Here is a 26,947-nt window from a genome sequence, read left to right on the forward strand (position 1 = left end):
TTTGCATTGACTTAACGTGTAAATCACTCGCACTTGTCACTTCATTCGCGTCCGGTGTGGACGCACCATTAATGATCGGGACTATTGCGTAACAGTCGGTGTTATGTTGGAATTGACCTATTTTTCGGTGGTCTTTTGCAAACACCACATTTATTTAAGAAGGAGGAAACAATGCTGTTTGAGACTCATGGTATGTCATGTCTTTCTACCGAACTGTTATTATTTAACTATGCCAAGGTAAACACAGTTTTCCATTCTATGGCACCTTTAAAACAATAAACACATACAGTGGTGTGGAAAGTGTTGGCCCCCTTCCTGATTTTATTTTTTTTATTTTTTTGCATGTGTCACACTTTGTTTCAGATCATCAAACAAATTAAAATTTTAATCAAAGATAACACAAGTAAACACAACATACAGTTTCTGGATGAAGTTTTTTATTATGAAGGGAAATCCAAACCCACATGGCCCTGTGTGAAAAAGTGTTTGCCCCCCAAACTTCCTGAATTTCTTTGGATCTCAAAGAAATTTTGAGATCCTTTTGTTCTACTTCACTCAGGCAGGATCCATTCAGCCGTTCTCCTGTTCTGGAAATATCACTTTTAGCATAGTGTAGCATAAATCATTGAATCCTATTAGACCAGTAGCATCGCGTTCAAAAATGACCAACGAGTTTCGATATTTGTCCTATTTAAAACTTGACTCTTCTGTAGTTGTATCGTGTATTAAGACCGGCGGAAATGTAAAGCTGCTTTTGAGAATTACATAAAGATTGGAAACTGGAAAAGTTGCTGTTTAAGTTTTTATAATAGCAATTTGCATATACTCCAGAATGTTATGAAGAGTGATCAGATGAATTGCATAGTCCTTCTTTGCCATGAAAATTAACTTAATCCCGAAAAAAACTTTCCACTGCATTGTTAAGAAAGCTTCAGGGTGTCCAAGAAAGTCCAGCAAGCGCCAGGATTGTCTCCTAAAGAGGATTCAGCTGCGGGATCGGAGTGCCAACAGTGCAGGAATGGCAGCAGGCAGGTGTGAGCGCATCTGCACGCACAGTGAGGCCAAGACTTTTGGAAGATGGCCTGGTGTCAAGAAGGGAAGCAAAGAAGCCACTTCTCTCCAAAAAAAACATCAGGGACAGATTGATCTTCTGCAAAAAGTATGGCGAATGGACTGCTGAGGACTGGGGCAAAGTCATATTCTCCGATGAAGCCTCTTTCCGATGGTTTGGGGCATCTGGAAAAAGGCTTGTCCGGAGAAGAAAAGGTGAGCGCTACCATCAGTCCTGTGTCATGCCAACAGTAAAGTATCCTGAGACATTCATGAGTGGGGTTGCTTCTCATCCAAGGGAGTGCGCTCACTCACAATTTTGCCCAAAAACACAGCCATGAATAAAGAATGGTACCAAAACACCCTCCAACAGCAACTTCTTCCAACAATCCAACAACAGTTTGGTGAAGAACAATGCATTTTCCAGCACGATGGAGCACCGTGCCATAAGGCAAAAGTGATAACTAAGTGGCTCGGGGATCAAAACGTTGACATTTTGGGTCCATGGCCTGGAAACTCCCCAGATCTTAAAACTTGTGGTCAATCCTCAAGAGGCGGGTGGACAAACAAAAACCCACTAATTCTGACAAACTCCAAGAAATGATTATGAAAGAATGGGTTGCTATCAGTCAGGATTTGGCCCAGAAGTTGATTGAGAGCATGAGAGCATAAATGTCATGTAATTGTCGATAAAAGCCTTTGAAACGTATGAAGAGCTTGTAATTATATTTCAGTACATCACAGAAACAACTGAAACAAAGATCTAAAAGCAGTTGAGCAGCAAACTTTGTGAAAACTAATATTTGTGTCATTCTCAAAACTTTTGGCCACGACTGTTGTAGGAATCTTGGGCGAACAACGTACAAAACAGAAATGGCCATATTCCAAAGAAACAAAAGGACCCTCTTTCTCAGTCACAAAATTGACACATGACCATCACATGATGATCACCAGACGCTAATTGTATGGACCGCTTTTGTCGAGATCTGCGTCTTACGCATCCAGAGAGAAGAAAACACTCTCTGTCTCAGAGCACCTAAGAAACAAACCTTCAGTCTTCTGAAATAAAGCTGGCATGGCACATGATGCGTCCAGCGTGACTCACATGGTTTTTCGGACTTCCTGTCCCCCTCTCCTCTGACATTCCAAAACACCCCGTCTCTCAATAGAGATACGTACACTGCAAAGACAAACTTTAAGAGACAATCAACTTATTAGTATTGCTATTAGAGCAACAGTATGTTCTCTTTTATATGCCTGCTGTGTTTTATGTGATGACTGGAGTTTAATCTATGCATTATATGCCTTTGGGAAAGGAAGTTATCAAATGTATTAGCATGCAAGCAATATGGCCTTATTTGATATGTAATGAATTGTCTGGATGAATGATCCACAGCAAAATGAACGAGGAAATGATATTGTGTATACTTTATGCATCGAAATAGTTATTGAAGTTAATAACAAAAATTGCAGAGAAATCCATATCCTAATAAGTTACGTACCAGAAGGAATTACAGGACGGAAAGGGGGTGGCGTGACCCGCCCCTTCAGCAATGCCATTGGATCCCAGCATCGTGGGACGTGCCCTAGCGGCCCGTTTAAAACTTCATGTTCCTAACAGAACTAGGCGAACTCAGCAAGAACTCAGCGAACTCAGAGCTCCCAGCTCTCGCCTCACGCCTTTCGCCTCTTGTGGTTTGAGTGCTTTTCCATCTGCGCTCTACCACTCGACCAAGCACGCGACGGTGCCATCAAAACTCTACAGAACAAACTGAAACTTCGTGACTGCCAAACTCTTCAAAGTCTCGCAACTCTGATACAGAAGAGCTCCGAACGCATCAACCTGCGTAACCAGGCAACCGAAAGATCGGCTCCAGCAACCCAATCCTCAACTTCGAAGGATCTCCCAAAGACTTCATCGACCAGCAACCAACCAGAACTTTCGCTCAGACGAGCCCCCGGAACCCCCGTTCCCGGCACTAATGCAAGTAACAAGATCTCTCTTTACTTCACTGAAACTGGTGCAAAATACTCCCTAAGTAGTTAAAAGCTAAGTCTCTGCTTTTGTGATTTTCTAAGGTTGCGATCTAAGAACTAGTTAAGATACTAGAACATTTGGGGTTCTCTTCAACTCAGTAATTTCTCATCCCCGGAACTGTATGAGTGTGAATGTGTGTGTGTGTGTGTGTGTGTGTGTGTGTGTGTGTGTGTGTGTGTGTGTGTGTGTGTGTGTTTAGTAGATTAGCGTTGTGTCTTAGAGTAGTTCAATAAATCATTGTTTCATTAAAAGAAGTGTCTTGACTTGTTCACAAAAGTTCTATCTGTGTTTAGATCAAGCTACCTCAGCTTTAAAATTTCCTAACGTAATATTTTGATTTATTTGTGATCTTGGCCAGGAACATAATATAAACCTTTTGAGTTAATACATTATGCTGAATTGACCACTTTGCTGGACGAATGGTTAAGAAGTGTAATCTATTAATTCTGAATCAATTTAATCAAGTTTCGAATCTTTCGATTCGATTCCTTATTTGAATCATTATAAATTTGAGCTAATTACTACATAATATGGTGGAGAATTATAAGGCAAACACATCTAACTATTTGAACATAAAACAAGTCATTCTGTATGTGTATTTTGTTCTATTTTATCCGGAAGAAATAGACAGAAGACAGAGAAACAGTTTATTGTGTACTGTATGCTTTATTGTGGCTGCCAGTCTGGAATGAATGAAAGCATAACTTTGAGTTGTTGCGTAAAGAATTTAAACTGCAGTAAAGATTTAGAAATTTTCCGCTGAGACGTAGGACAGGTGGAAAATAAGCGTGTTCCTTGTTTTTCCTCTCTGTAAAAAGGCCTTGCAGCTAGTGTTTTACCCTGCGTGTTCCAGAGTGAAAACTTAAGCTGACTCCCGGTTTAAGATCTTTAGGCTCGCGACCTAATGCTCTTTTACCAAGTATTCACTTAAAACTAACGTTAGTGAAGTTAAGACGTGGCGCTCAGCGCGAGCACCCACACGTTGCTTTATGGGAGAAATTTTGAGATCTTAAAATTGTGTGGCTGAGTCCACAGGTGCTGTTTAAACGGACTAGCACAAGAATTAAGGTCCGCCGAGACCGTGTGAAATATGTTGTATTAATCGCAGTAAAGCTGTGGATAAATGTGCCTCACTCTAACGAGTTGAGACAAGAATCTAAATAGTGCTTATTTGCTTTGCAATTAAGAAATGTCCTGTCATTTCATGCATTGTATTTAAGACTGCTGAACCACACGCTGGTGGTTGCCATAGAAACGCTGTGACCCGGAAATCCTAACATACCTTTTCCGGGGCAGAGTTTCGTTGTGCAGGCGCAGTCCGCCTGCTCATATTGTAAACAACAAGTGGTATAGCTAACCTAGCTAAAGCTAACGCGTGTGCATTGAAGCCTATGTAAAACCATTAGCCTTGAAAAATAGCAGTTAGCACGCAATCAGTTAGGGTGATCCATTGTGTTTGAACTCAGTGTGTGTAACGTTGTTTGGGTGACTCAATCACAAGCTTTGAACTTTAACGCTCATTCTGCAAACTTCTTTACTTAATATCTCTGTACACTATTCCTTGTATTTCTTCCCTCCTCCCATGTGACAGGAATATTGACAATTTTAAAGTTAAATCTCCATTTTGCATGCGATTGTAACAAACCATTAAAGCCCTATCATAAATCTCAAATTAAAACATTCTAATTTTTTCGATTTAAGGCTCTCTCCTGTTTGACTGTTTGCATTTGCCAGTTTAAACTGTTACAAGCTTTATAATCAAATACTATTTTCAAGCTGATTAATTTGATTACGTTGATCAATCTTAATAAATAATCACATCTCCTTGCCACACCGCAATTTCCGTGATTGATTTAACATTGATTATTTGTAATCAATTTTAATGAGGCATCATTAAAAAAAATTTGGTCACCAACTTTCATTGCCAAGTTGAAATTTTATGTTAATTTTTTTTTTTATTTAAAATTTTAATCTCTAATTTTAATTTTTGATTTAAATTTTTTATTTAAATTTTAAGTTTAATCATAATCACATCTCCCCTTTTCAGACGGCAATGATACACGTTGAATAGAGAAATGATAATTTCCTTGACCAATTTTTTAATGAAATCTTCTAAATTATAACCAGGAACAATCATTACTGATTTGAAAATGACTCCTTTTTACAATCAATAGTTGTTCCTTTTCCCATACCTCAATGGTTTGCGCTGATTCATTTGATTACAACTGCTGACTAAAACTTTAACAAAGCGTTACAGTTTGAGTTCTGCCACAATCATTACTGAATTGAAACATCAATTTTAATTTGCAAACCAAGGCTTTAATTGTCCTATCAAGTCTTGTCATATTCCCTGACTTGGGAGCGAAACCTCATATCCTATTGGCTGTCTCTCTCCTCACTCTCTCTCTTTTCCCTAGCTGTCCTCCTCTTGATTTGACTACTGCTGCTATTTCCTCGATTGTGCCTGTGAGAATCATAAAAGCAGAGAATTTTGGTTGTTTAAAAGACATTTAATCAATGTTCATACCACTTGAAAACGCCAATTAAACTTGTGTCTAACTCTCACTTTCCCCTCTCATCGTGGAACCCCACAGCCAAGGTCCCAACGAATCCAGCGAGGACTGATAGGCGCCAGTCGTGAACCCGTTTCCAGAAACGCTCTGTTTGGTGTACAGTGTCAATCCTACCAGCCACAAAGCCAATACTGTCATTGTTATTGTATATTCCCTCATCCCGGAGGAGATTATAATAACAATTATAGTCCTGGCGTATTGAAATTCCCATTTCTGAGCACCGTATCTAGAAGCATACATCAAGTTGAAACAAACATAAAAAAACTTGACTGTACTCATTCTGCGGCCAGAAAGGTGTATTTCACTTTCCCTCTCTCTCTTTCTACCTTCTTCCCAAAGTGTTCCTTTTGTTGTTGTCTCTTTTCTCTCTTCTCTTTAGAAAAAGGGGGAAGCAGCCGACGACTACACCGTTCTTTGCTGTGGGTGTTTGTTCCTCTTTCCTCTCTCTATTCTAGCTACAACACCCGTGGGTACCCCCTCGCCTCCTCCATAGCGACGCTAGCTGGAGGCGTGCACACCAGTGAACCACCTGCGGGGAGAACCACGCTCACCTCGACACAACACACCCAAAACCCACTTACACCTGACACCACCACACTCACACCACTGTTTTGGTTTTGTTTGTTTGTTTTGTTTGTTTGTTCTTCTTTCTACAGGTCTGTGTCAGTCAGTGGTCTGGTCCTTCCTCACGGCATCAAAACATGCCTCGCCCAACAGACCCCGTTGGTCACTGGGAGGACTTGGAAATCTGGCTAAGCGCCGTGATGGACAGCCTCTTACCCCAAAGCCGCCGAAGCTGTCAAACACCAGACACAAGACCAACTGGACAACAACATAACAGGCATCATGAAACATGATCCAGGTCAGAGCTACGGACACAAAGAGCTAGCAAAGATCACTGGCTCCCTGAGTCACACCCTCGTCGCCTCCCTCAAACGGAGCGACAGACAAGCCGCCTATCTCCAGCAGGAGCTGAAACGCGCACAGCGACGCATCGAGCAGCTAGAGCTGGAGGCTCAAGATCGACGGGAAGGGTCCAACGAGACGGATCCCAGAGCAACTGAGGAGATCGCTAGACTACAAGAAACTCTAGCTAACAACACACAAGAAATGGAGCAAGCAAAGTCAGCCCGCGCCGAACTCAGCGACGAGCTACAGTACGCCGAGCAGCTACTGGAAAAGGCAAGGCTGGACTTCAGAGACAAGAACAGCAGAATTAAAGCCCTCGAAACACATCTGAACGAGGCAAGAACTGAGATAAGTTACCTCACTCAACAACTTGATGACATGAAAGAGGAATTTGACAGTGTCAAAAATGAACTCAGACATGCTTATGAACTGCGCCCTGAGCCAACCAGGACGCGACGGGCCCCGGCCTCACCCCTGCTAAGAAGGCCCGGGTCCCCTGTTCCTGGAATGTCACGTGAGCAAAAGGGGGAGGGAGCAACTTTGAAACCCTCACCAGCTCCCTCTGAAGAAACCTACCTCACACCCAAGCTACGAGAACTCCCCAAGGCCAGCCATAACCCATCACATGGCATGAACCTCAAAGACCTTGACAAGCTGGCCCGAAACATCAGCAAATTCACCCCGAGTGTGCCAGATGGTCAAGACGTCCACTCTTACTTGAATGATGTCGATTTTCACTTAGAAATGAGACCCCACGTTACTGACAAAGACAGACTTTATCTGCTGCGAACGACATCCAGCTTTGAGGTCCAGAGCTTCCTGGACCGACAGCCTTCTCACACAAAGAATGACTACCAATCGCTCCGCCAAGCCCTCATCAAAGAATTTGCAGTCCCAGAATCAGAGCAAGGACTGGTGGCCGCCCTGGAGACAAAACAGGGTCGTCATGAATCCTCCCAGGCATACTATAGCCGGCTTAGAGAAGCATACTTCGGAGCTCGCAACGAACCTGACATGGAGCAGGACATGAACTTTAAGACTCTCTTTCTGAGAAATCTCCATCCTGCGGTAAGCCACCACCTTGGCGTCCTTGCATGCCCACAAACAATGACGTCTCAACAGCTGCGAGACCTGGCGCACAAAGCCTACGGCAAGCAAAAGATGGCATCAGAAAAGGGCACCAAGTCTACTGCAGTTCTTGATTTTAACACACAATGTCAAGAAATGACCCTAGAGGGCGCCCAACACCAAGAAAGCTTCAAGCCACCTCCTAGAGAATGGAGACCATCCTCGTTCAACAGAGAGCGTGACTTTCACTCTGGCGCCCGACCTACACAAAGAAACGACCGCTGGGATGGACCACGCGGACGACAACACTCACCTGAACGCTACTGGGAAAAATCCTGGTACCATCCAAGACCTCGTGAGAATCGATGGGAGAGATCATGGAGTCAGCCAACCTCATCAGGAAGCTCAAGAAATGGATTGTGGGAATCTAATGCAACCATTCCAACAAATCGACGAAAGAACTTACAAAGATCCCACACTGATCAAGCTCAAGCTGAATCTACACATGAAGAAGAGACATTGCCGTGTTTTGATTCACAAGAACTGATGAAAATGATGATGCAAGAGTTCTTCAAACGCAAAAAGAAGGATCGGAAGTGGGAAAAGAAAGAGAAACCCACTGCGGCCTGACTAGCGGCCAGACAAGAAGGCAACGACCACCTGGTCCAACAAACCACACAGAACAGCACCTCTTCTCCTTACCCCAAAAACACTGTAACTGTCATAACTTCAGATGGACAAGAATGCTTCTTTAAACATCCAGAGCAAGAGACAGAAACTGACTCAACACATGACACGTCAGATCACAGAAGATTCCAACTAACACCTCCGAAGAACACAGAATCAGTCCTGAACTCTTACCTATCTCATCTCAAACGCCAGTCCCTCCACTCCTAGGCGATCTCACCGAGAAAGGTACAACGAGAAAGTTTTACCTCCCCATCACCATCGAAGGTCATGTCAAAGTGGAAGCCCTTCTAGACACAGGAGCCGACATCACTCTAATGTCAACTGAACCGCTTGAGAAAATTCAAAGAACTATAACTGATGGAACTTTCAAACTCCAAAGGTGCGAACTGAACCTGCAAGCATACTCAAACATGGGCCTACAGCTGAAACATGTGGCCCCAATTCACCTAACAGTGGGACCGATGAATCTCATCCACCCAGTCTACATCTCACCTCTAAACAACTATCCGCTCCTCATAGGAGAAGATCTGCTAAATCGCTTCAAACCCTTGATAGACTTTAAGCACCTGAAGTTGTGGACGCAAGTCCGTGAGCCATTGCCCTTCCAGTCAGTAGTCTCCAATGAGTCGCAGTGTCAAGCCACAGACGTTGCCTTCAATTTGCTTAGTGACGATGCAGTGTCAAAGTCAAGGCCAAGCTCAAGTTCAACGCCAAGCAGCAAAGAACAAGGCCCTTCCCTCTGCTCACTGCAAGCGTGGGACTCAGACTCAGGTCCCCCTCAACTCAGAACTGCCATAAATGTCCAAGACACTTTAGTATCTGTGGCAGTGCTAGCCCCTGGGCAGGGAAACTTAGCCGGCAGCCTGAATCTCTTCAAAGCAACGAAGCACAGAAACAAAAGCCTACCAAAGGACACCAGACTCAAGAAAGCAGATCACCAAGGACTATACCAAAAATTCTACATGAGTACAGGGACTCTTTTGCAAAGGACGTCCCGGACTGTGGGCCAATGAAACTGATGCCCACAGCTTAAGTCCATGACTGCCCAGACAATCACCAGGGCAATCTGAAAGCGGGCGTGGTCCGGCTCAACAGCGACCCTTGCCCGTCATAACCATTCAATACATTTCATGCCCTCCCACCCATCCCTATGGCTACAGCTCTTACCCGCCACCGACATAACATTGGCATGACAACACCCCTCCTCCTCCCACATCAGCAGACCTACCCATTTCTGCTCACATCTTCGAACTTTACTCTCCTACGACATCTACACTCGACTAATCCACTTCTTCAGACCTCCACACCCTCCAATCCATTAAGAACATGCTGCATCTGCTAAATGGTGCCCTCACATATGTCTCTGAGCCCCTAACTGCGCCAAAGCTTGTAGTCCCTCAGAGCCAAAGGGGGATGAGGCTTAGGCATGCATACGATGCACCATGCGCAGTGCACTGTGGTGCCAAAACCACCTACAACCCATTCAAACAGGTGGCACAGAAGCCTGGCATACAACAAGATGTGGCAGATTACATACAAGGATGCCTGATGTGTTGCCAGCTTCAACCAAGAAACCCAAGCCACCGAGCACAACTCAAAATTGAAAGAAATGATGCAAGAAATATAGAGACATTTGGACGTAAAGCCCCATACTAGCCATCTCCTTACCCCACTGAAAGGAATCCCACAAGCTCTCGCCTGTTGACCACCAAACCAAAATCGGGCAAAAGCGCAGTGAGGCAGTTCCTCAATAGGTTCACCAAAAGCAGATAAAGAGACATTGGGGTTCCAACTAACAGCAAAAGGGCCAAACCCACTGACACAGACCGACAATTCTTTTCCATGCCTCACACTAACATGATTTCTATCCTTCTAGGTAAACACACAGCTAACCTCCCAAACACAACACGAATCACCTAAACATTCTCCTCCACCGCACTGCTAGGACAAACCTCCGCCCAGCAGAGAGGAGCTGCTCCACACATGTGACACTTACCCTTACTGTCTAACCTCAGTCAGTGTCATTGTGTCTCTTTGTGTTTTCCTTTTTCTCCCCTTCTCTATGTGTCTCTTCCTTCTAGCCCTAATCAGAAACTGACCTAACTTTTCTTTTAAGTCTAGGCCCCCTGAAGATGGGATTGACTCAGTACACCAAATTAGTTGCAAATCACTACCAGAAATTTCGTTAACGATTTGAGCAACCCCGCCAAACCATGATCTTCGTGGCTAACTGTCCCGTTGTCATTTTCTATCTCCAGGTAGATGTTATGATTCGCCGGCCTGTTTCTCTGCGTAATCAGGATTACCAATAGCCAACCGCAAAGTCTACCTCTAAAGGTGTATGGCCGATTCGACCCTATGATGTTTTCCAGAACAAACTACACCCTATCAGCCCCCAAAAGTCTTGGGCCGACACCCGTCAGACACGGGAAGCCCTTGCCCACATGCAGGCAGATGTGAACCACATGCTGCGCTAATTACAGAAAATGATCGTAACCCAGGCTGAATTAAGCGGGTACCACCGGCGTCCCAAACGATTATTGGGCGCTCTGCTGGGGCTGGTGCGGCTGTAGGCACTCTGTTTAACATTCTAAACCTAGCCACCTTAAAACGACATGTGAACAAACTCCAAGCTGAATTACGATTTAGCAACGTCATAAATCTTAACGAACGGTTCAGTCATACCAAAAAGGTTACGCTCAAACGCAACGCCTAGTTACTCCCATGGCCCATGCGCTACGAGAAAGAGACTCCTTAATGGATAGCCCGCCTTGAATACGATCCCATGCACTGTCTGACGTAGCACCTTATCGAGCACACGTCTACACCACCTCGTTGAACTCCCGATACTCCGGTCAATCAAGACCGCCAAATTAACAATAATTCTAACTGATGCGGCTCTACGTTATTGCAAGTGCCTCTAACTGAACCAGGCCAAATAACTAAATCCCTGCACCAGACTTCAGCTAGTGATGGAGATGTTGTTTGTGTCTTGTGTGTGCCTTGTTCTCTCTCTCTGCCTCTTGTTCCAGTGCCTGCCGATGTTCACACCAGAAACATCGCCAGCCAAAAGGGGGATGTGTAGGAATCTTGGGCGAACAACGTACAAAACAGAAATGGCCATATTCCAAAGAAACAAAAGGACCCTCTTTCTCAGTCACAAAATTGACACATGACCATCACATGATGATCACCAGACGCTAATTGTATGGACCGCTTTTGTCGAGATCTGCGTCTTACGCATCCAGAGAGAAGAAAACGCTCTCTGTCTCAGAGCACCTAAGAAACAAACCTTCAGTCTTCTGAAATAAAGCTGGCATGGCACATGATGCGTCCAGCGTGACTCACATGGTTTTTCGGACTTCCTGTCCCCCTCTCCTCTGACATTCCAAAACACCCCGTCTCTCAATAGAGATACGTACACTGCAAAGACAAACTTTAAGAGACAATCAACTTATTAGTATTGCTATTAGAGCAACAGTATGTTCTCTTTTATATGCCTGCTGTGTTTTATGTGATGATTGGAGTTTAATCTATGCATTATATGCCTTTGGGAAAGGAAGTTATCAAATGTATTAGCATGCAAGCAATATGGCCTTATTTGATATGTAATGAATTATCTGGATGAATGATCCACAGCAAAATGAACGAGGAAATGATATTGTGTATACTTTATGCATCGAAATAGTTATTGAAGTTGATAACAAAAATTGCAAAGAAATCCATATCCTAATAAGTTACGTACCAGAAGGAATTACAGGACGGAAAAGGGGTAGCGTGACCCGCCCCTTCAGCAATGCCATTGGATCCCAGCATCGTGGGACGTGCCCTAGCAGCCCGTTTAAAACTTCATGTTCCTAACAGAACTAGGCGAACTCAGCAAGCACTCAGCGAACTCAGAGCTCCCAGCTCTCGCCTCACGCCTTTCGCCTCTTGTGGTTTGAGTGCTTTTCCATCTGCGCTCGACCACTCGACCAAGCACGCGACGGTGCCATCAAAACTCTACAGAACAAACTGAAACTTCGTGACTGCCAAACTCTTCAAAGTCTCGCAACTCTGATACAGAAGAGCTCCGAACGCATCAACCTGCGTAACCAGGCAACCGAAAGATCGGCTCCAGCAACCCAATCCTCAACTTCGAAGGATCTCCCAAAGACTTCATCGACCAGCAACCAACCAGAACTTTCGCTCAGACGATTTAATGTTTGATGTAATGTTGAAGGACCTGCAGTGAAGGATGGCAATGCCAATTTTATTTATATAGCACCATTAATTACAACTCAGGGAAAGCCAAAAACACATTTGTTAAAAAAATCGAACAAGAAATTATAACATAGCAATAAAAGTATGATAGAAAAGCATTAGTACAGATTGTAAGCCTTATCAAACAAATTAGTTTTTAGGCTAGACTAGCAGATGCAGAGGAAGCAAGTCTGATAGTGATGGGTAAGTCATTCTAGAGTCTGGGGCCAACTATGCTTATACTTTAACCTAGGAATAACCAACAGTCTTTGGTTGAATGACTGAAGTTATTTAGAGATAACCATTAGGTGGCATTTGTTTCATTAGGTGGTTTGAACCAAAACTTTCAGACTATACATTTATTAAAGTAAATAAGGGGATCATAAGAGAATTGTATACTGTCACAAGGAGGGTCAGAGACGTTCGGATCCATTTGCAGCATTTATTTAGAATCGTCAACAGGCCAGAATAATCACCAGAAAACAGGAACAACGTAGGTAATCCAGGAAACAGTTCGATAGACAGGGAATGGTCGCAATGGCAGGAAGCAGGAATCGTCAACGGGGTACACAGTCCAGAGTCATACACAGATAATCCAACACAGAGATAAACGCTTAGAATTATGACCATATGGAACGATAAGACTTCGCAAAGAAGTGTGTGTGTCTGTGGCTTAAATGCATGTGGGTAAATGTGAAACAGGTGAGAGCAGCAATCAGTTCAGTGGGAAACAAGGAGCAGCTGAGTGCAGTGATTGGTGCAGTGGCTTATGGGGATTGCAGTCCAGAATGTGTGTGCAAGAGTTCATGATGAGAAGACAGACCAGATACATGACAGTATAAGGTGTGACACATTTACTATTTCAGAACAAAATTGTGCAGGCAAATATGTGCCAAAACACCATTAACGAAATATGGGAACAATGACAAAAACATCCAAAACTATTCTTCCAGCAAGCAAAAAACTGTTAGCACTGTGAGCATAAAGAGAGGATAACTGTTTAGGGGAGGAAGCAAAGTTGAAACCATAGCAGATAGCCGGGAGGGTGAGAGTGAACGTAGGTTATGTCGAAAAGTGACATGTGGTGGGGTATGTGATGTGTCAGGAATCATGTTGAGGTTAAGAGTGAGGAGGAAGTGATCTGAGATGTACAGTGGAGTAACCAGCACATGATCAGTGGAGCAGTGCCGTGTGTAAATAAGGTCCAGTTGGTTGCTGATTTGTGAGTAGCTGTAGTTAACACTCTCTTGAGACCAAAAGAGGCAAGCAGAGTGTGGAAGTCTGCAGTCTGAGGTTCATCAAGGTGGATGTTGAAGTCTCAAAGTACAACTAAAGGAGTACCATCCTCAGAAAAGAGAGCAACACATCTAATTCTTCCACAAAGTTACCTAGTTATCCTGGAGAACGATAAACAACTGCGAAATTGATTTTTAGAGGGTAGCTAATAGTAACTGAATGTGATTCAAAGGAGCTGTTGATACTCACAGATGATAAAGGATTACATTTCTAATTATTAGAGAGGAGGAGACCAGTACCTCCACCTCATCCTGTCAAACGGGGGGTGGAGAGGGGGAAAAATTACTGGAGAGGGCTGCAGGAGTAGCTGTGTCATCAGGTTTGATCCAGGTCTCTGTCAGGTCTCTGTCATGAGGTTTAGCCTTTAATGACTAGTAATGGAAGTAATGAAATCAGCTTTGTTGACAGAAGACTGACAATTCCAGAGACCAAAAGAAAAATAAAGTAATGTATTATCAGACAGGCAAAGTGCGCAGGTTGTTAGGATTGCGCTGTCTACAGTGTGTGATGTGTGGTTTACGAGTGGTAGTAGTATGTGAAAACACATAGTAAGAACTTGTTATAAAAACTAAAACAGAAGTCAAACTAGTAGGAAGGAGGATAAATAAAAAGCCATACTTGTATCCTTTGCCTGTGTCATTGCCCGGTGGAGGCGCAAGGTAGAGTCAATGGTCTTTACACCCTTCGGTCTTCTCACAACAGCTGCCATTTTTATACCCATCTAACAAACAACTAATTTAATTCAGCTTAACATTTTCCTGTTTATCACAACAAATGGCCAAGAAAGCGCAGACACTAACAAGATACGTGATACAGTACGAGAACAAATGTGATTTCAGCAAGTCTCAATTTTTGCTTCATTAGAAACAAAAACATTGTAAAAACCTGTCTATATGCCCACCACGATTTTACTCATGCTCTGAAAGGGCTAGTTCCCCCCAAAACCATTTTTCCATCATTCCATCACTCACATACTTTCAAACCAAACCATATTTTCACTATCTTTCATCTGCAGAACACAAAAGATGATATGCTGAACACAAAAGATGATATGCATGATATGCTATAACTATGAATTACCTCAATACAAATTTGGTCATCCTCATCCCTCTTCTGTCTATCTTGGTCCTCCTTTTCCCTCTTCTCCCTGGTGAAAAAAAAAAAGCTAAAACCAGCCTAGGCTGGTTGGCTGGTTTTAGCTGGTCAGCCGTCGATTTAAGAGGGGTTTTGGCCACTTTCCTAGCCTGGCCAGACTGGTTTTAGCTGGTTTTTTTTTCAGCAGGGCTATCCATCTTGATCCTCCTCGTCCCTCTTCTGTCCATCTTGCTGTGAAATTTTCATCTGCAATCAATAATTTTTAAAGATAACTCGAAGAAACATAAACAGTCATTAAAAAAAACATTTCAGAGTATTCAAGTTCTCTTCATCACAAGTGTTGCATGAATCTTTTTTTTATTTTATTCTTGTACATGGTTTATTTCCATGCATCTTGAGAAGTGGTAAAGTTGCACCAGATCCCATCTCATTAGTGAAAACAACTACAACACCTAGATCAGAGGCAGAGATATTTACTCCTAATTACCACTAACAACTCCTTTACTACTGATTTAATACTGTACCTTTTCTACTGCTTTTTACGTCTGCGAGCCACCGCTTGATTTGCATTTTTGTCAGAATATGCAGAATATTTTGTCACCTATAAACAATGCCCTAAATATGTACATCAGGGGTCGCAACAACCAAGTTACCAAATGGACTCTGCAAGTGCAATACTGACTTTCTGGTCATCTAATCATTGTCCAACAAAGAAATATGTAGACTGTAATGTAAAATCTGTAAAAGTAAGGCACAATGTACTGTATTAAAATAAAGTGTTTTACCTGTATTTTGAATTATGTGCTTCAGTGTGTACATAAAAAAATGCAAAAATGGCAATTAAAAAGTAAATGAATGCCTTCAATTGCATGACTTTCCCTGATTTTCACTCACCAACAGTTTTGTGAAAAGAAAAAATTGGCAAATTGTTTCTCATCAAAGATGAGATCTGAGAAATGTGTCGATGTGTCACTGATGCCTGTGCAATATTTGGCATGCTAAATGCCTGGAGTTGTCAGCAACTCAGTCTAATGGTATTTCCTGTATCAGTTCTTCTAGAGGTCGCATTTTCAAAACAATAGAGGCGAAGCTTGATGACACAATGACAGAGCATGGAACCATAGGGTATGTTGTTTTCACACATTACCTCATCCGTGAGCATTATTTATTACTTTTTTTATTACCTTACCAGTACATTTAATAACAGTATTTTATGTCATCGTTATGAACTAACCGCAAAGAACATGAAATTTGGTTCAATATTAGCCTTTTACTGATATGTGACTATTTGTCATGATTTGGCAGGTTAATGATGTGCATTTTTACGTGTGTAAAACCCACCATATTTGCAAGCATGGCTAAATGTTTTTTTTTTTTGCAATTTTTGTTACATTACCACAGGTATGCTCACCAGACTTGATAAAAACTAGGGATGCACCTAATTTTCAGCTACCAAAAATTATCGTCCGAAAGTGCAGTGAAGTGGATATCACCGGATATTCCACTAGATTTGAAACTAGTGTTATTATCATGTCACACTTCACACTTCTCTATTAAGTTTCGTATGTGTGTGAAGATGCTGCAAGCATTGGCCCATCACAAATTCATAAATTAATCAGGGATGTGATTTTTTCCAGATTTTGGATTTTTCGACCTGAAAATTTGACCTATGTCACGTATTTGCGACCGTTCTCAAATGGCAGATGGCGAAGTATGATTGGTCAGATCACCTGTCACTCACCTGTCAATCAAGCTCCCTGCTGCGCAGTGTTAGTTACCTCAGTCGCTCTCGCGCTACAGTGGTATTGTGACAACAACATCGCCGGATCGGATGATCTGGGTATGTATTATTGCTTGTGTCTATATATAACCTATAAGTTACTAATTTGACTTTGTTGTCGATTGATTAGATGATCGATTTTGAGTGATTTTCCACTATGGCAGGATGTTTAAGCTGCATTAACATTAACTTTCTTGTATTTGCTAGCTATTAGAGATGCTCATTTCGGTTAATTTTCCCAACCGACAACCACAAATCATTATCTGATTATTAACCGTTAACTGATAAGATGGTAAGTTAACATTTTTCAATAAGGTTCATTTAGCGCTGCCGCTCCCACCACGCGCATCACGCACTGTGTGTAGGGTACCGAGTGCTGAGGGGGCACCAAAAAATAGTCTAATGAAAAATAACTAATTATATTTTAATTATTATATTAAATATACGTCTTAGTATATTTTCCTGCTTTTTTGTCCTTAGCCAATCACTTGCCTGATTAATGTTCAGAAGTGAAGTAAACTTCAACAGATTTCCTTTGCTCAGGAAGTATTTGGGATTTCAGAAACGCCATGCCGATATTTATTCTAGTTTTATTTCTGTTTGTCCCAATGCCTTCTTGCCTCAGTTGGTGTTTGTCTACGTTTTTTGGGATTTTCCATACTTTGCGAAGTGTAATCATGATTTATAATAACTTGAATATAATTACCACTTCCGCATTTGTCCACGTGTGTTGCTATAGTATTCATAAGCAGAAACAGTTTAGCAAACTAGCCAGAAAACTTTAAGAAAATGTTATTAAAATGCATAAAGAAATAAATTGTTACGGGTCCGCTTAGGTGGGCTCGAACCTGGGTCTCTGGTATTGATGTGAGGAGTGTTACTCCGTGAGCTAACTCTCCGGCAATGGAACCCAATGACAGAAGAACCAGGAAACAGGTGTTGTTTCAAAAGTAAAAATAATCTTTACTGATGCAGTCTTTACAAAAACAACAGGGAAAGCTGAGCTTTCACAGAACAGGAAAAATAAAACTGACACGAGGGTCAAAAACAAAACTAAAACTGTATGCAAACTTGACAAAAGAACTGGGCAAGCCGAGCTTCCACAAAACAAAAGAAAACATAGACTTAAGTATCAAAAACAGAATAACAAGGTCCAACCTTAACTCGGGAACAAATGACTGCAGAACTGAAGGCTCAAGACTGAACACAAAGACATGGATCAAGCACTCTAATACATGGCAATACACAGGTGAAGGGAATAAGCACTAATTGGAGAATGATAACAGTATCTTTTGGGGAGAAGGTGCCATCTAGTGGCCAGGAGAATACTGGGTCAGTGATCCCATAGAGAGTGCCCTCTGCCTCTCTGGAGAGGAATTGCAGACCAAGAAAAAGGATCTTTACAGTAGCCCCCCTACTAGGAACGTCTCCTGACGTTCTCTTGGATGCTTCTCTGAAAGTCTGAGATAAGGGTTGGGTCGAGGATATTACGAGCAGGAACCCAAGACCGCTCCTCAGGTCCGAAACCTTCCCAATTCACAAGGTATTGAACTCTCCCGCGGACACGACGGGAGTCCAGCAATCTGCGGACTGTGTATGCGGGCTGGCTCCCAATGAGGCGAGGTACAGGAGCAGGCTTGCTGGCTGGGGAGAGAGTAGAGCAAAGAACAGGTTTTAAGCGGGAAACATGGAATGTGGGGTGGACCTTCATGGAAGCAGGCAACTGAAGTCGATAGGAGACTGGGTTGATCTTCTTGAGAATCTTAAAAGGACCAATATAACGTTGGGCAAGCTTGTGAGACTCCACTCGCAAAGGAAGGTCTCTGGTTGAGAGCCATACTCTCTGCCCCAGGTGAAGCAAGGGTCCTACTCTTCGTCGACGGTTAGCCTGTCTCTGTTGCTGCCGCATAGCTCTAACAAGGGCAGCCCGTGCTTTATGCCACGAGCGACGACACCGCCTGACCATCTGGGTGGCTGCAGGAACATCAATCTCTGACTCCTGTCCAGGAAATAGAGGGGGGGGGAAACCATACAGACACTCGAATGGAGACATGTTTATAGAGGAGTGATGCAGGGTGTTATGTGCAAACTCAGCCCAAAGTAGATGAGAACTCCACGTAGACTGATTGTCAGCAACCAGGCACCTAAGAGTCTTTTCAATATCCTGGTTGACCCTTTCTGTCTGGCCATTGGACTGGGGGTGGAAGCCAGATGACATGCTGATGGAAGAGCCGATGATCCGTCCAAACGCTTGCCAGAACCGTGAGGTAAATTGTGGTCCTCTGTCGGAGACTATATCCTGGGGAAACCCGTGAAGTCTGAACACCTGCTTCATAAGCAGTTCAGCAGTCTGGCTAGCTGAGGGGAGTCTAGGCAGAGGTAAGAGATGACACCACTTAGAAAATCTGTCGACGACAACTAAGATGACAGCGTTACCTTGAGATTGGGGTAGCCCGGTCACAAAATCCAAGGAGATATGCGACCAGGGGCGTCTTGGGATGGGCAGAGGGTGTAGTTGCCCCTGAGGGGGGGTCCTAGGTTCCTTGTTCTTGGCACAGGTAGAACAGGCAGCAACAAAAGTTCGTACATCCCTTTGCATTTTAGGCCACCAGAACTTCCTCTGAATGAGTCTGTAGGTCTTAGTGGTCCCTGGATGCCCAGAGGGAAGGGAAGCATGCGCCCACTGCAGAACCTTAGAGCGAAGAGGTTTAGGGACAAAGAGACATCCCGGTGGGCCGTTACCTGGATCTGGTTGATGTCTTTGCGCTCTCTTAACTGAGATCTCCAGGTTCCACTGGATAGGGGCTACAACTCTAGATGCAGGGACGATAGGCTCAGGGCAAGGTTCCTCCTCCCGTGGCTCGAACTGCCTTGAGAGTGCATCTGGCTTTTGATTCTTAGAACCTGGATGATAAGAGACCACAAAGTTAAATCGATTAAAAAAGAGAGCCCAGCGGGCTTGTCTGGCATTTAACCTCTTAGCCTCCTGGATGTAGGTGAGGTTCTTGTGGTCAGTCCAAATAAGAAATGGGTGTCTGGCCCCCTCTAACCAGTGTCTCCATTCCTTTAGCGCCATCTTGATGGCCAGTAGCTCCCTGTTCCCAATGTCGTAATTTCTCTGTGTTGGGGTGAGCTGATGAGAAAAGAAAGCACAGGGATGGAGCTTCTTATCGTGTTTACCTCTTTGGGACAAAACCGTTCCAACCCCAACATCTGAGGCATCTACCTCTAGTACAAAGGGCAAATCTGGATTAGGGAGGGTCAGGATTGGGGCAGACGTGAAGAGCCGCTTAAGTTTCTTGAAGGCCTGCTCAGCTCTATCTGTCCACAAAAAAGGCTTAGCAGACTTCTTGGTTAGTGCAGACAGAGGTTCAGCCACAGCACTGAAGTTTCTAATGAACCTTCTGTAAAAATTGGAAAAGCCCAAAAAGTGCTGTACCTGCTTTACAGTTGTGGGCTGGGGCCAATTCAGAACGGCTCGAATCTTCCCCTGTTCCATCTGGAGACTGCCTCTGGAGACCCGAAATCCAAGAAAGGAAACTTCAGGGACATGGAACTCACTCTTCTCCAGTTTTACAAACAGCCTGTTCTTAAGGAGCTGGGTTAGCACCTGCCGGACCTGCGAAACATGCTCATGATAGGTGCGGGAGAAAATAAGAATGTCGTCCAGGTAAACGAACACAAAAATGTTGAGCATCTCTCTGAGGACATCATTAATTAGTGCTTGGAAAGTGGCCGGGGCATTGGCCAGGCCAAAGGGCATTACCTGATATTCGTAGTGGCCAGTCGGGGTATTGAAAGCCATTTTCCACTCATCCCCCTCCCTGATTCTGACTAGGTGGTAGGCATTACGGAGATCAAGCTTAGTAAAAATGGTAGCTTCTTGGAGAATCTCAAATGCTGTGGACATGAGGGGGAGAGGGTAACGGTAGTGATGTGACATTTGACACCGAAGCTTCGAAGCTTGTATCAAAAAAGCGAAACATCTCACAGTGAAGCACTGTACCGGAGCTTGATTCGTTTTGTCCATAACCACGTGACCTGTGACGTCCGAAGCTTCGTTTTCGCGCACAACCACGTGACTGCTTCATATTCTGATTCAAATAACGTGAACCCCTTGTGCAAGTATCAAGTGTCATACACTTTTTGTCAAGAATAAATCATAATACGAATAAATGTGTACATGTGTAGTTTTGTGCATATCCATTTTGTAGTTATCCTTGCTTCACAAGCACTTCTAATTAATACTAATATTAGTCAAAATTATTCTTAATTTACTTTGGACATATATGCCTACATGAACCATGCTTATACTTGTATAATTTTATTAAAATGTTTATTTACAGATCAATTCGAGTAAAATTACTGTTTTTCTGACACAGCACAAATTGATGTGTTTGATGAAACTGTTAAAATCGCTTTAAGATCTGTGACGCGAAAGCAACTTTTTCCACCTTTGTCCACAAGATGTCATTAGTGTGCAACATGTTGAAAAGCTTCGAGTAACGAACCTTTTTATGATACAGTTGATGGGAAAGCCTCGGTGCTTCGAAAAGCTTCATTTTCCCATCACTAGGTAACGGTTCTTGATGGTTATCCTATTCAATCCCCTGTAGTCAATGCAAGGGCGAAGTCCTCCATCTTTCTTTCCCACAAAGAAAAATCCCGCCCCTGCCGGTGAGGTGGATGAACGAATGAACCCATTGTCCAAGGATTCCTGGATGTATCTGTCCATCGCTAACCTTTCAGGACCAGAGAGGGAATACAGTCTTCCTCGAGGTGGACACATTCCAGGGATCAAGTTAATGGCACAGTCGTAGGGTCTATGGGGTGGTAGTGTGGCTGCTTGGGTCTTGCTAAAAACCTCTCTGAGATCCCAGTATTCATGGGGAATGTCAGATAAATTGGGACTGTAGGAAGGAAGTGTGGTAGCAACAGGTTTCATTCTTGAAGCAGCCATAATTTTGGATGAGCAGGTCTCGAGATTGGATGCTGGTAGTTCCTTAGAGTCTCTGGACGAGAATCTAGAAGGTGTCATTGACACTGAGGATGATTGGCAGTGGGGACCATCTAAGATCTGGCATCCTGTTCCCCACCCCCTAACAGCACCTTGAGTCCAGTCGATGAGGGGATTGTGCTTAGCTAACCAGGAATAACCAAGAATAAGTGGGAGTTTAGGAGAATGGATTAAGAAGAACTGTATGCATTCAGTGTGTTCCCCCATCCATAGCTGTAGTGGTGGAGTGCAGTGGCTAACCTCCCCAGAACCAAGAGGACTGCCGTCCACTGCCATGATGTTCAGAGGTTTCTGAAGGGAAGTTGGGTGAATGGAGAGTCCCGTGGCCATATTATAGTCCATAAAACTCTCTGCGGCTCCGGAGTCCACAAAGGTACACACCTGATGGTGCTGACTGCCATGAACGATGGTAGCTTGAACAGTCAATCCTGAAGTCATAGCGCAGGGGACAACCTCTACTCTCGCCCTGGTCCCCCTCTTCCTGGGCGAGAGTTTGCTTTTCCCGACAACTCAGGACAGGTAGCGCGGAAGTGTCCTGGCTTACCACAATAGAGGCAACATTTGTCCTTTATCCGTCGATTGCGCTCCCCTTGAGAGATCCGTGTGCCACCCAGTTGCATGGGTTCCTCTGGAGCATTAAGAGGTGAAACTAGCTCGAAGGTATTGACAGATTCAGCATTTGAAGCCTCCCGCCTCCTCTCCTGTTGCCGCTCTCGGAGGCGGTGATCCACTCGAATGGCCATGTCAATTAGGGACTCAAAGTTAGGTGCTGGGTCTCGGAAGGCCAACTCATCCTTTATCTCAGGGGACAAGGCATGATGGTAGATAGCTTTCAATGCTCTTTCATCCCACCCGCTTTCTGTAGCCAGTGTACGAAACTCTATAGTGAAGTCTGCCACACTTCGGGTACCCTGGGAGATGTGAAGAAGTCGGTGATCTACCTCCCCTTTGCTTGCTGGATGCTGAAACACCCGTTTCAGCTCAGCAATAAAGTCACTGCAGTTGGTTGTTAGCAGAGAGCCCTGGTCCCACAAAGCTGAGGCCCAGTCCAAGGCTCTGCCTGTTAGGAGAGTTATAACATAAGCCACTTTGCTGTTCTCAGTAGGAAAGCTGCTGGGTTGGAGCTGAAACGCCAAGGTGCATTGGGTGATAAATCCACGGCATCGCTCAGGATTACCATCAAATCTCTCTGGCGCAGGTAACTTGGGCTCTGATGTACACATAGGGCTGGCTCGCTCAGGAGGACTAGTAGATGGATGTGTCACTTGAGTGGAAGAGGCTTGGGACTGCAGACTCAATAAATGAAGGATCTCAGTCAGCGCCTGGTCATGACGTTGAACAGTGGCTGCTTGGTCTGAGAGAGCTGCCAGGATGCGATCGACATTAGAAGGCGGTGAGGCCCCTTCTGCTGGGTTCCCTTCCATTGGTTCAGTCTTGCTGTTACGGGTCCGCTTAGGTGGGCTCGAACCCGGGTCTCTGGTATTGATGTGAGGAGTGTTACTCCGTGAGCTAACTCTCCGGCAATGGAACCCAATGACAGAAGAACCAGGAAACAGGTGTTGTTTCAAAAGTAAAAATAATCTTTACTGATGCAGTCTTTACAAAAACAACAGGGAAAGCTGAGCTTTCACAGAACAGGAAAAATAAAACTGACACGAGGGTCAAAAACAAAACTAACACTGTATGCAAACTTGACAAAAGAACTGGGCAAGCCGAGCTTCCACAAAACAAAAGAAAACATAGACTTAAGTATCAAAAACAGAATAACAAGGTCCAACCTTAACTCGGGAACAAATGACTGCAGAACTGAAGGCTCAAGACTGAACACAAAGACATGGATCAAGCACTCTAATACATGGCAATACACAGGTGAAGGGAATAAGCACTAATTGGAGAATGATAACAGTATCTTTTGGGGAGAAGGTGCCATCTAGTGGCCAGGAGAATACTGGGTCAGTGATCCCATAGAGAGTGCCCTCTGCCTCTCTGGAGAGGAATTGCAGACCAAGAAAAAGGATCTTTACATAAATATGGAGTTAGAATTGTTGCATAATTCCAAATAAATACATTATGATCCACAAATAAATGTAAAGCGATTGACAAAAACAAAGCATATTCACAAAATAAATAGAATGAGATCCACAAATAAATCTTAGAGTTCCACAAACATTAATTATATTCACAAGTAAAAAAAAATAGAATTGCAAATAAAAAACATACTCAAAAATTTATTTTAAAAACACAACTTTGCCCGGCATTTATATGTGAATCGCGTATTGTGCATTTGTAGACCGCTGCGCGTTTTTGTGGATTGCTCTCTGTGCATTTGTGGATCGCTGTGCGTATTTGTGGATTTTGAAACATTTCAAGCGTCAAGACTCACACTGATCCACAAATGGATGGACTCCACCCACGTTCTACTTAAGCCAATCAGATAACGGCCACGTGGGGCTGACCAATCGTTGCACATTCTCGCTCCAGCCAATCACGTTTTGCCTTACAATCAGTGCGGGACCAATTCAGGACAATTAACCAGGCTCTTCAAAATGGACGACCAGGACAGTTTAAGACAGGTGAGTGGTGCTCATCACAGCATTATTGTAATAATATCTAAAATAAAACAAGTAATGTTCTGTGTAGTGTAATCAGTGTTTCATGTATCACTGAGTCGATGCGTGTTTTGGCCGTGAGTGTGTTTAGCAAACTGGTATTCTATGGTTACCGGGAGGGGAGGTCTTCGGTTCACTTAGTTTTGTCGTGGCCATGACATATAAACTCGTTAGAATGTGATAATATAACGTGGCCATGAGATATTAATTTGTGGGAACGTCATATTATGTCGTGGCCACAAGATCGTTTTGTCGCGTTAACGATGCTATGTTGAGGGAACGACATCCATTTCTCGTGGCCACGACTTCTTATGATGAGGGAACGGCATATTTTTCTCATGCATAAAAAACCTTCGTTACCATAGCAACCTGGGATTATCAGAATTGTTTAAAACATTTTTACATTAAACATTTAATTTAATATTTGTATATTCTTCTTCTTCTTCTTCTTCTTCTTCTTCTTATTATTATTATTATTATTATTATTATTAATAAGAACGTTATGTAAGAACGAAATGAAGGGAAAATATAAAAATATAATAATAGGCTAATAATAATGATGTTGATGAAGATGATGGTGATAATAATGGCCTAATAATAATATACAAATATTTTGAAGACGATTGAGGGATGGGTAAAAATGTTTTCTTGTATGCCTATGTTATTTAGACTACTTTAGGTAACGTTTATTCATTATAAACTTAATATGAATGCTGTTTAAATTGCGTGCAATATAATAATTTATATTATAAAACAATACAATAAATTATGAAATAATCTATAATAATTAATATAATAATTTATTAATTCAAAATAAAATAATAATGAATCCATCTCTGATAATCCTGGGTTGCTATGGTCACGCAGGTTTGTTTATGCAATAAACTCGTGGCCACAAGAAAAATATGTCATTCCCTCAACATAAGAAGTCGGGGCATAAGTATGTCGTTACCTCGATAAAACGATCTCGTGGCCACAGCATAATATCCCGTTCCCACGAATTAATATCTCATGGCCATGTTATATTATCACGTTCCAATGAGTTTATATGTCGTGGCCACAACAAAACTAAGTGAACTGAAGACCCCCCTATCAGTCACCGTAGTATTCTATAAAGTTTTATATTGGAAAATGTTAAAACATATCTACACAAAAATATAGGATGTGATTAAATGGCCACAGAAATGAACAAGAAACATGATCTATCATGCTACAGTTTAAAATATTGTTGTAACACTATTTTATTCTGAACACATTGTATTGCATTGACCAAATTTCCTGTGTTTGTGTGGTAACTTAATGCATTATAGGACACAGTGAGGCACAAAGTTCTCCAAAGACTACATTCCAGAATCACTTATGCACTGGAATATCCTCCTTTGGACATTGACTACTTACAGTTTATTTGTCGTCAAGAAATGACTTTGATTACTGCTTTGTCAGAAAACATTGGGATTTCACAGGACCTTTTCAGAGCTTTGATGGACTTGGATTCTATTATTCAGCAGCACAAGGAAAGCCAGCAGGTGGCAACTGTAGTAGAGATTGAAAGTCCAAATGGATGTGGACGTCCAAGAATCCATATATCAGAAGACAGACTAATCCATTTTCTGAATCTTGGATTACCCCAGGAAACTATCAGTAAAATTGTAGGTCTCTCTCGTACGACTCATCATCGACGGATGAGAGAATGTAATTTGTCAGTCACATCCCTCTACAGTAATTGCACAGATGAAGAACTTGATTCTTTGGTGTCTGAAATCAAGAGCACTATGCCAAACATAGGGTACAGAGTTGTCAGAGGAGCCCTCATTGCTAAAGGACATATAGTACAGTGGGACAGAATTTGTGCATCTATGCATCGTATTGATGGCCTTGGTGTTCTCTCGCGGATGTCCCAGCTTGGTTGTGTTGCTTGGAGAACTTATTCTGTACCATACCCCAAGTATCTTGTACATATAGATACAAACCATAAGCTCATAAGGTTCATTTAATTTGGTAACACTTTATATAAGGCTCATGTTTGCCAATGTTTGCTTAGTGTACAGAATAATTAATAATCTGGCTGCACTCCCTTTGGAGGAGTTCATATCTTTACTCTCCGGCAGTAGGAGAACAACCAGGGCGACCAGTAGAGGTTACTGTGCCGTACAGCACAGACGCACTGAGTTTGGCAGATCAGCCTTCTCTATCAGAGCCTCCAATTACTGGAACTCCATACCAAACGAGATCAGAGACATCAGTACATTTACTGGTTTTAAATATAAGATAAAATCATGGCTTAAATCTACTCAATCATGTACTCATCAATCATAAACTTAAAAAATTCTTTATAGTTATATTCTAACATTGCATTGTTGCGTCTATTAATATAGTATTTTATTCTTTCCACTGTTGTTTTACGTTTATCTATATGTGTTTGTGTCAGGATTATGTCTGTGTTTTGTCCTGTCCTGTTCTGTTCTCCTAGTGTTTTTCCCCCCATGTTTCTAGTTCATTTGGTTTAGTCCTTGTTTCCCCCCTTTTGATTTAGTCCTTTTGGTTTGTTCTTGCCCATATTTGTATTTCCCCCTTGTTATC

At 42.9% G+C, this 26,947-nt stretch overlaps 1 protein-coding gene across 1 annotated transcript in view; it reads right to left on the reverse strand.

Annotated features, from left to right (window-relative positions):
• The window catches only part of LOC141326018 (uncharacterized), a 301,935-nt gene that overhangs the window by 201,184 nt on the left and 73,804 nt on the right, over positions 1-26,947 (reverse strand). The window contains exon 4 of the mRNA XM_073834727.1: positions 8,478-8,499. Within this exon, the coding sequence (XP_073690828.1) occupies positions 8,478-8,499 (22 nt within the window). The remainder of the gene's footprint in view (positions 1-8,477; positions 8,500-26,947) is intronic.

The sequence above is a fragment of the Garra rufa genome, chromosome 2, assembly GCF_049309525.1.
Source record: "Garra rufa chromosome 2, GarRuf1.0, whole genome shotgun sequence".
Classification (NCBI taxonomy): Eukaryota; Metazoa; Chordata; class Actinopteri; order Cypriniformes; family Cyprinidae; genus Garra; species Garra rufa.